General features: G+C 39.9%; 1 protein-coding gene across 1 annotated transcript; it reads right to left on the bottom strand.

Moving 5' to 3' along the window:
- Positions 1-4365: 4365 nt before the first annotated feature.
- Positions 4366-10670, bottom strand: LOC118429776. Its single transcript, XM_035840409.1, has 3 exons — positions 9372-10670; positions 8479-8524; positions 4366-7678 (listed from the first exon to the last, which is right to left on the bottom strand). The coding sequence occupies exons 1-3, from the start codon at positions 9930-9932 to the stop codon at positions 7419-7421; spliced, it is 867 nt and encodes a 288-aa protein (XP_035696302.1). The 5' UTR covers positions 9933-10670; the 3' UTR covers positions 4366-7418.
- Positions 10671-11629: the final 959 nt, after the last annotated feature.

Below are 11629 nucleotides of genomic sequence, written 5' to 3'. Positions count from 1 at the left end.
TACACACCTTGCAGAAAAATGGTTCGAAAAGTTCAAATATGTTTTGCTGCAAGCGTCGCACAACTTTGTTACATTTGTTGATATAAAAGGTTGATTGACTGAATCTCTCTAATATCTACTTTTCAGCTGATAGCGAGTATGCTGTACTGGGGAGTAAGGAGGCAACCCGATGTTCAGCTGAACAACATACCGTTTCTTGAAGAAATGTCCCCAGACATCCATGATACCTTGAATCACTTACAACAACACCCTCCCTCTCCTGCCCCTGAACCACCCATGATAGTAATTTTGTAAGCGGTAAGTTGCAAAACTATATACGTTCCCTTTAAACTGAACAAAAAAGCACGTTTGATAAATACGTTTAATGTGTCCCTGAACCAGCTAGACATCCCATATCTTTCCTGAAAGCTCATGGTAGCAATCTGTGAAACCTTTCTTATTAATCCGATTCACTTGAACTGCAAAGATTCGGTACGAATTTTCTGAGTGAAATGAAAATTGCATGAACTATTAATAGAATTAAACATAATAAACAATTCAGTAAAATTTGACAAATTTAGCAAAATATATAGCGTCAACACCAAAATAATAGATACACCTGCTGATGAATTAATCATGTTAAGCAGTTTCTATGATCTGTTGTCACTATAGGCAGTATCATATGAGTGTACATTAGGTACGTGGCATACTAGCCTGTACGTTCTCACGAAATCTGGACCATCACAACTTTATTTTTATTTTTAAGGTAAGCACCTTGCGGATTCCAAGGCCAGCAATGCGCAAGTGCATCCTGGAGATGGTGCGAGACATCAAGTTTTTCGTTCAAGGTCGGCTCGGGCCAGGAGCAAAGTCACTCCTTTGCACTACTGTTAGTTTTGCTGAGCTTCGATGTCAGAATATGTTTCTATCTTGTTGGGGCATAAGTGTTCCTCTGAATAAGAAGTTTGGAAAATATGATTACATCGAGGAAGCATGTAAGTTAAAGTTTCACCCCTTGGTTGGGATCAATGTTTCTTTGAACCCAGATACGGAGTGGAACTATACGCGACATGCAATACCGGCTACGCCAATACCACCGATATGCATGTCTTCATTCCAGTTTGTATCTAGCGGTACAAGGCCTCCTACAGGCAGTGAACCATGCCATGATGTGAAATATGTTTGGAAAGTTAGCCCATGTAGACACTGTGAGGAGCTTTATCCACCATTTGATGAACCAAATGGATTTGTCCAGTACGAACTTGGTCCGCCAGATAATCAATACCCAGAGCCACCTTGGCCAATCGGAAACTGTGCAGAAAATGCAGCTTTCAGCAAAATGTTCTATGGATTAAAGCTCCTTTGCCATGTCCAAAGGTGTGCAGAAACTGAAGACTTGTTAAATAAACTTGGCGAAACCCCAAGGGACTATGTACAATACCTATGATAGCCCACAATGAGTATATGAAAGTACAATTCTGGTAGCTATATGAGTTACACTTTATTTGTAGTATAGAAAGCATGATCATGAAATGATTGTCTTAAGTGTAGGAACACCATCTGAAAGCATCAGAAGTATCACTTTTATCTGAATGTACATGTCATACCTGCACTGGATATTACTTTTGATTGCAAAAAGGAATGTAGACATTCTGCCAAGTGTGTATCCCTTCCTGTTTACATAGAGATTCTTTTACATTTTTATGTATTTTGTCTACTTTTATTCTAGAAATCATACTTGCTTGGTGATGTATGCTGATGCACTGTCTTGCATATATAATATCAAAGTTAATTACCTTGTTCCACCATTAGCTATAGGCATAAAAATTATGTAATTTGCTTGAAATACAAAGCATCGGTATCGTTACGTTACGTTGTGTATGATTACTCTAAAGACTACAGTACTACTGCACTGGTGTTAACTTAATTATCACACAGAACATTTTATGATGATTGTTAATTTCAAATGACACAAATGACTGACATTTACATGTTGTAACAATAAACGTTCTCTCTATCTCATGTGCATACGCGAACATCAAATATGATATGTAATATGTAGTTGAATACTAGTTATAGTCATCGCTACAGTCCATCAGGTTATATGCTGTATGTTGTCTTGCTATCAGTCACTTGATAAGTATACAAGCACCGCTGTAGTTAGCGGTCGACCTCGGACTGAGAATTTAAGCATGACCCATTATCTAGACACAATTTTAAAATATCAAATTGCGTGTAAAATATACAAGTGTTGATAATAAAACAAAGCAAACCAAAAAGTGCCTGGATCTTCAACATTTGACAAAGATAACCATTATCCCCCCCCCCCCCCCCCATCTAAGGAAAATTGAGTATACTACTTAATTACTTCATATTCATCCATTGTCCATATATTTTTCAAAAATTATCAGCTAGAATCAAGTTTCGTCAAAATCAACAGCCCCAATTGGGCTAAGCATCACATTCAGGGGGGCTTACCCTAGAATAAACCAAATTAAATCAACGGAATCTAATGGGGGTCTCCAATGGAGGGGGTTCATAATGGGGAAGCCCCCCCCCCCCCCCCCCCTTTGGAAAGGATTAATATAGGGCGGAAAGGGGCATTTTATGGGAGGCCTCCGCGGGCCCCACAATTTTGGCCGGGTTCCAAAAAAAAAATTCAAAAAGGGGGCCTGGGGGGGGTTTTTTGGCAAAAGGGGACTGTATATAGAAATGGAACTTGGGAGGGAACCTTGGTTGGGGGTGGGGAAATTTGTAAAAGTGGCACCAATATGGAAGCCATGTGGTTCCCAACATGGTTCGTGATACCAGTCTACCTTCCTAGTGTCACTTTTTACTACACTAATTCCCTTTTTGAATACAGGAATGAATGCCCTGTTGCTTTTGATGTCATATTTTGTCATTTCAATTCTTGTTACTACGTTCATGGTGTCTACTTTGAAAATTTACCATGATGATCTTCTTTTTTTCACCCATCTTGTTTTTAATCAGCCCTATTTCATTAATTTTGCAGTCTGCAGTCATCCATAAAATTTACACGCTGTGGCCTTACGACTTTTTTTAAATCCAGGACCGTTCCCTGAGAGGGTAGACATGCACCTCAGGTTGTTAATAATATCAATCCACTTTCACTACGGTACCATTATCAGGCTTCCTATGTGCAACTTTTTATCATCTGGAAAGATGGAAGGATGCCTACTACTACTATGTGCAACTCCCTAACGCTGGCCTCTCACTTTACAAAGTGCATCATAAATACTCGTCCGGTTTGTGGACTTTGTTTCCAAGTCATTGTGTTGGTGGAGAACGCTGACACTGATCAAAGTCGGTCAAAATGAGTCACATACCAGCACTGGGTGTAAATGTTTGTGAACCTTGATTTTTTTTTAAATAAAGGGACTGCCTCATAACTTCATTGCGAGTCCTTCTCGAATTCGGGACCACCTTAAGAAATAGCAGGTGACCACTTTGCCTTGTTGGACAGTTTAGGATTTGGGACAGAACAGATCAAATATCAGTACACACCAACTTAAGTTTTTCACTGTGGGATATTGCATCAATTGATTAGGTCATAAGGAAACGTCCACCTGACTTGAAGACTAGATGGGAATAAAAGTGCCGAAAGGCGTTTGGATTTTAGAGATAGCCAACTTAACTGGTATTCTTATCATCATTGATTAGTCCTGTGGACGAAACATGGCGGGAAATCGCTTTCTTCGGTGTGCAACACAATATGGCGACCATTCTTTATCGAGTCAACAACGCCCCAATACTGTTAGGGTATCAGACCGCTGATTTTTATCCGGGAACACGACGGAAAAGGAAAATATGCCGGGAGAGGAATATATATATAGAATACAACACGGTGTATTCCGTATCACCCGAGGTACCAGCCCGACCGCGGGTCGGATCGCCCTTCGACCGTCGGGCGATCCGACCCGTGGGAGGGCTGGGACCGAGGGTTGTGCGGAATATACCGTGTTGTATTTTATCTAATGTCATACCCACCTGAGAAAACCAATGTTTTGATTCAAAATGCACCAGAAGTTTGAATGAACCTCGACAATTTTTACATGTCAAAAACTTTCGGGCCAGCCAAAAGAACGGGCACAAATAGCTGGAATGCAGTGAGAATTTCCGGAACACACTACGAATTGCGAGGAATTTCCAGGAATAGAAAGTAATTTTTATGTTGACGGCATTCCTGCTCATTCTTGCTCTCGCGTGAAGGGGGCTTTACAAGGTGCCACGGGTACTGAAGCCCCTCTTAAGTTTGCCTACAGCGATATATAGCCTTCGAATATTGTGTAATACCTGGCATTTTCCCGATCGAGTTTAAGTCTTAGCTTTGATAACAAATGCAACAAAGAAGGAATTCACCAGGCATTGGGTTACACAAATTTTAATTGGTTGGTTCTTAGCTTAACAATCGTAAGGAATAGGATAAATATGCTGTGCTAGTATTGTTGACAGATGAAAGAAAGACATTTGATTTTAGACTGACTTACACTTTGATGGAAAAATTAAACTTATCTATGCACACTAGGGTTACATAATAAGGGAATACAGTATTTGTCAGTATGGTTGTACATGTAATGTTTTATATTCAACAAGTTGGCAAACGTTACTATCATCACAGTGCAAACCTCAATGTGTATATTGATATTATGATTCTCTACACAAAAGGCATTTTGAAACTTCAGTAGAATTACATCTTATTCAGTCAACAACCCAAGTGTCAAAATTCAACAGGCAAATCTGACAACCAAAACTTTATATTAATGGAATCTTGCCACAGAATAAAACAAATGCACTCATGTATCTATTCAGGCTGTTGATTTTTGATTAATGATAATGAAACAGTTATCGTCTTATTGTTAACTAACAAGGTACAATTGTAAATTCAGCTGGAACGTTGAAAATCAACAACAAATCGTATACAGAAAGAAACTAAAAGCTTTATTTGTAATTAGACAATCATCAGACAAACCTAATTCACCATTAAGCCACACTGACTGAATTTTATGGATGACATTCGCGCGTGCAATGCCCTTTGCCTGTTCTAAAAAAATGTGGCCACATGTCACCCTATAGCATTCCAGGTCTATTTGGATTTTATGCTTGCCAGAGGAACTGCTTACCTCTACAAATTAAAAAGCGTAATAAAAGTATTATTGAAATGTCGACTATCGTGTGTCATACTAGAGGTGAACATAAGACAAACCAAGGCTGGGAAATAATAAACTGGATGTATAGTCCTGTGGTTTAGCGGCCTGTTTTTTTTTACTGAAATTGTCTTTAGTTTTAGGGTCTCCAGAGGATGTCATCCATAAAAAAGTCAGTCTAGCCTTACCTGTTTTTGGCCAGGATGAATGATGGGGTGATTCGACCATGTTCTGATATTAGTAATTTTGGTTGGGAATGAGTTCAAACTAGAATCACTCACAGCCATGGTAAGTGGAAGTCCAGGGGGCCATGTTCGGCTTTGTGACCGGGGCTTTTTGTACTCCCTAACGCTGCCCCCCGAGTTCATCGTAAGTAAACTCGTTGATGGACTTCGTTTCCTTAAGTCAATGTGTAGGTAGGAAAGGCTGACACTGTGTAAACATTGGCAACGCGTACCAGTGCTGGGCGTAACTGTCAGTGACATTTTATGATGGCTTTAACAAAGGGACTGTTTCAAAGCTTCATGGCGAGTCCTTCTTGAATTCAGGGCCATCAAAAGGGACAGGCAGGCCCCTCTTTAGGATTTTGATAATAATTGACATTCTCAAGCTCAGTAACCTAGTTTAGTAACATATTATATCAAACTATACCTGTGATATCGGTATATTATTTTCAATGATTTTTTTCTTTAATTGTCCCTGTCTTTATAAGGTTCTCTAGTATAGGGATGTATTGAAGTATATGAACGATAAAAGCATTAAAAGTTTTTAAAATATACTTCGTTACAACTTGAATCTACATTACTGGACTGAACAACGACATCTGTGAATGCGACTTACTTGTGCAAGGAGAGAGTCTTGAAATAAGTCCGCATTATTCGCTGCCGTTTGAGTTGTCTGCCATATTGACCAAATTTCTGACTGACAAAGGAATGCTCAACAACGAGTTCGGCAGTTCGCTCGAATTGTTAATGAAGTTTGTTGACAGACTCAGTGGTGATTTTTTTCCCCGCTGAAGCTTTTAAAGATATCCAACCGTAACGATCGATTTTGACATGCATTACTGTTGTCACGGTGCACGTGGTTGGCTTATTTCTGTTAGGCTATCAGAAATAAGGGGACTTGGCCGCGGCCAGTTTTCACGTGGATTGCCAACGGTTATAGGGCCTTCACACTGCAACCGAATTAGCAGGAATCAAGCAGAACCAGTCGGAAAAAGTATTTGCAAAATTTGTGCCACATTCGGGGCCATCCCGAGTGGCACTTCCAAATGGAAGAATCGAATGAGATAAGAACGTTTCGAATAATGTTGGAATGCTGCAGAATGTGGTCAAACTGCAGTTAGATTAGTTAGAATACACTTCGAATACACTTCTAATGCTATTCTATATTTCTCCACTTTAAAGCCAGCCAAAAGAACGGGGACAAATATTTGGAATTCAGTAGGAATGTCCAAAATACACTACGAATTGCGAAGAATAGCCAGGAATAGAAAAAAGATCATTCTGACGGCATTTAGGCTCATTCGTGCTCTCGTGTGAAGGGGACTTAAATGCCACTTCACACAAGAATAGGAATGGGCCGGAATGCCGTCTGAATAAAGTTCCTTGTATATTATTGGGACTTCGTAGTGTAATCTAGAAATTCTCACTGCAATCTAGATATTTGTGCCGATTCTTTTGGCCGTCTCAAATGCTTTTGTCAAGCTCAGAACATTCAAGGTGCATTTGAGGCGGAGAAATGTCGAGCGGCATTCCGTGTACATTTCAGCGTCTGCATTCTAAGGTATTCCAACAATTAAACTAGTATGCGAAACGTTCTGACCTCATTCGATGGAGAACCAACCGGCTACAAAAATGTACCCAAATACCTTAGATGCAGTAAGAATTTCTAGAATGTACTAATACCCAGGAATATAAGAGAATTTTCATTCAGACGGCATTCCGGCTCATTCCGTCTTTCGTGTGAAGAGGTTGGAATTCTTGCCCAAATGTGGCTCGAATGATGCGAATTGTTCATTCCGTATGATTCTGCTTGATTACTAATGATCCAGTTTTAGTGTGAGGGTCCTATAAAGGTAGGAAATATGACTCGAATATGTTGAAGGTTAGTTACTAACTTTATTTTGAATTTTCAATTTCTTATTCAACTTTACTTTGTATTACAAAGCAATGTTGGATAAGAAATTGAAAATTGAAAATATTTCTTCTTCTGGTACCAACATTGTACAAAACATCCCTTCAAAGACTTGATAGCTAGCCTAAAATGCTAACTTTAAGTTTCTACACACAACTGGAAAGCGTGTTGATTGAAAGGATTAGAGGTTGGGATATCCTGACAGGGCCATGACCAGAACGGTTCTTGGTTGACTTCATTTGGATCAAACTGTGCAAAGAAAGACTCTGATTGACTTTGATTCTCTTCATTGGAAAAATCGAGGAAATCTTCAGGTGGATGCTTGAAGTAGTCTGCCCTTTCTGCATACAGTCGGCGGGCCTTTTCACGGTCGGTCTCGAGTTCCTTGGGATCATGACCTATTGATGATAGATGTATGAATCAGAACTATCCAAGTAAATATTTTGTCTTTATGTCATACCTGGGCCTGATAACGGTCGATAAGGGTGTTCCGAAGAAAGTGATAACTTCCCACATAACATTGGCTTCGAAATCTATTCCAAGGGCTTCTATCGAATAATCTTAACGTACCATGTGCACCGAGAGCAGCGTTGTCGAAAATTCGAATACCTGATTTTGATGTTGGAGTTGCTGTTGTTACAACTTGATTTTTTCCTGAACACTAAATTTTCACAAACTTTTGGCGCATTTTGCATTGGAACATGTTCTATTAGATGGGTATGACATAAAGAAAATACAACAAAGTGTATTCCGCATCACCCTTGGTTTCAACCCTCTCCCTGGTCGTGCGATCTTACCGGCGGTCGGGCTGGTAAACGTACCTCGAGTGATGCTGAATACACCGTGTTGTAGTCTTATGTGTATACTTATACTAGAAAGTTTCAACTGAAAGCACACGTGAAACATCACTACTCTCTTTTTCTGAAATACATTTTGTTAAAACAACAAAACATGGGTAAGGGATATTTTCGAAAACCTGGAAAGGTAACTACAAAATGTAAATCTAGCCTAGTCATTTGATTTAATTAGCGTTTTGTTGTTAAATGTTTTATGCTGTAACTTCTAGCGTTATTGGTTTTATGTAATATAGATATCAGAATATAGTGAATATACATTACAATTTGTTTAATGTTTGTCTCAACCATAATGCTAGATACTTGTCTATGACATAGATGATTTTCATAGCATGTATGCTCACCAATAAAGGTCCATCTGTCTTCTTCAGGTATGTCTTCTGCTAGCTTCTGTAGTAAAAAGGAAGCAGAGCATATTAAATTCTGATATTCCATATAATGGACATTTCTGATAATGACCAAGAGTACATTGTATTTGACATCTTGAAGGAGATTGAATAAATTGATAAAATGACTATGAAAGTAATAGTGCCATGAAACCTTTTTTGTGCTTTAAGTGTTTAATTGGTTTAAATAACAAGAAAGAAAGCATTTAGCAACGTTATAACAATCATCTTTATTGCAAGTTCAAGCCAAGGGCTAATTGCAGACAAAGTAAAGTAGTGGCATAGATGATTGTATACTTTACAGAGAAGGAAAATGAGCTCTTTAGATAAATACATTTCTACTTAAGCTATTTGATGGGTTTGACCCATTTTCTGAATGCAGTGGGAGATTAATTATCCAACATTTTTATATATAAAGGTGTTGGACGACTAAAGCAAGAAGATTACTTTTGTTGGTCGGTAAGGTAAGGTAAGAAAAGCATGGGAAAGATTTGTAGATTTTACGGAAAAGTTTGTTTCTTTCGGAATTGTAATGTGAACTATTTTGGATAAAATCGTAAGTAGGAGATGTAGAAGGGCTGGTTTGTTTTCACACATTTAACATAATAATAATTCTCCTAAAGGTCTTCTTGATACTGATCGCTATGAAAGTAACGAAAGTATGAAGAGATGTTGTTAGTCCAGAATATGTTGAACTCGAAATATTCACAATGCAGTTTAAGTTCTCAAACGTTACCTCTACACATTTTTGCTGGTAAATTTGTACATTTTTGTATTATGAAAATCTGGTCACCAAAGCCCCACAAACTTGTATTTCAGAGGTAGGGAAACTAATACAAGCAAGTACTTACCTCATCTTTATACGTGCCGGCAGCACAGGGCAAACTGTTGACATCCTTTGGTCGTGCTAAGCAGAAGTCGAAAAAGGTCGGGTTCTTTCGACAGCCCTTGTCGGCAAAGTCCGAGAGTGTGTCCGCCACGTTGTAGACTATCTCGTCTTTGTCCAGGTACACCTTACCACTCTTTGTCCCTACCATTACTGCAGCGTCGCCCTGGAAGTGCCCAATAACTATCAGTTTCTCTGGTGGGTTAACATATTCAAAGCCACATTCCCAGACCCTAAAGCGCTCCATGTCGCTTGATCCTCCCTCGCGAGGGGCGAAGATATCCCCGTTTGAACCAAGGGGCAACGAGGTGCTGCGGTATTCTTGAAAGAACGCTTGCAGCTTCTTGGGGCTTTTGTATGGTAAACAGGCTCGTTCTTTCTCGAGTTTTGCTTCTTTGCTTTCAATTGGCAGGACGGCCCTTGCAAAGAACACAGAAGTTATGTTGACCGGAGAACGGATGCCATTTTTCCACAGGACAACCTCCTTGTCCTTGTTGTAGACGAGGATTCGATTTTCTTCTAACATTTGGTGAAGCAAGGTATCAAACTTGTCATCTTCCAACAGACGCCCAAGACGTATGGTAAAGTTCAGGAAATGGTATCGAAAGTTCTGGTTACCTTGGTCTCCCAACGAGTTTTGGATTCTGACGGGTTCTGTCTTCTTCTGTGGTCTAAATTGAGGGCTATACCTTCAGGCTGCTTCGTGACCGGGTTTGTCAAGACATGCACCTCGAAAGTCGACTTGGTACCTTTTAGTACACCGATTGTGTGGACAACTGAACTGTACCTTTGCACTGGAGCGCGTTGTAACAGGACTTGCTTCATGTTTCCTGATAGTCAACGGTCGTCGATTGCTGCAGATTTGTTGAAAAGTCGATAGTATTCGAGTCAAAGTTACTACAGAATTAGACTTCGGCTTCTATAGTAGTCTTTACTTGCCTCTACTCGCTCGACTTCAGCCCCTTCGGAGAAACTTTTGCCTGGCGAACAATGTTTGCCGTGTTGTACTGAGTTGCCGCTGTGCCGATGCACTGAACCGTGCCGAGAATCCTTTCTTAAGCCTGGGGATCGATGTTTTTGCCTTAAAACTCTTTAAAACTTTTCAATGAAAACCTTTTTTCATTGAAAAGGTTTAAAGAGTTTTAATTGTGGCTTTTCGTCCCGTCCAAACGTCTGTGAAGAGGTGAAACCCGTTAGAGGTGCGAAACTGCACTGCTCCTCTTTTTCTGAGTGCGACACAAATATGGCGGCGGGCAAACAGTAATTTTATATTCTCAACAATGCCACGCCACCAGGTATGACGTAATACTAAATCATGTGATGTTGACCGTCTGCGTTCCCCGGATGTTCCCGTGATGCCTTGGGAAAGAGAATCGGGTGTAGTAAGATCCAGAAAACGACGTTGACCGCATATGGTAGTATATCACTTCCTGTGGCGAAATCAGATGCGCTTTTTTGATCTGATCTAACTGACATTGTCGTGGACCTTTCTGACATATCCATGAGTCTCTACCTAGCTGTAGCAGTCTGTTTTACGACATATACATTGTACATAGGATAACATTAGATAATCCGCTAGGTGGCGCTCGTGCTTATGTTGCCTATCTAGGGACAAGGGGATCAACCCCAAGTCTCGCTAGATGGAATGGATTGTTTTCGTCACTTCGCATGGTGATGGAAAACAGGCAGTGTCATGCAGGAAATCCCCGTCGGACTAAGGTCATGAGGCATAAGCGCCAAAGACTGGAATATATATGATAGGCTATTGACAGAAAATTTATTAAAGCTCCGGTGATATCATATGACATTTCAGCTGTCGCCTATGTAGTTTGACGAAAAATGTTGTTTTTCAATATACGATACTAAGAATCAATCGCATTTCATGATAAAGTCATTCAACGAATCCGGATATTACCTCACTGTGTGTGTTTATTGACCAATCAAGTCTTTTATCATATCGGACGTGACGTCACTGCGCATGTATACATTACATGTAGTCTGTGAACTTGTTTGCGTTTGTATGTAGCGTAAATTCAAACTGTATTGGGTAATTTTGGACCCCAAAATAAGTAAATCTTAACTTTTTATCCTCCGAACGACAATCCTTGTGTACAGCCTACAACCGTTGTGAGAGAAATGTACATTCCCACCCTCAACAGGAAAGTAGGCCTAGGTGTCAACTTTTCGCTACTTGCCCTCCCACCTCCATATGACAGCATTAGC

The sequence above is a fragment of the Branchiostoma floridae genome, chromosome 13, assembly GCF_000003815.2.
Source record: "Branchiostoma floridae strain S238N-H82 chromosome 13, Bfl_VNyyK, whole genome shotgun sequence".
NCBI classification, from domain to species: domain Eukaryota; kingdom Metazoa; phylum Chordata; class Leptocardii; order Amphioxiformes; family Branchiostomatidae; genus Branchiostoma; species Branchiostoma floridae.
This window is presented reverse-complemented; position numbering and strand designations above follow the sequence as displayed.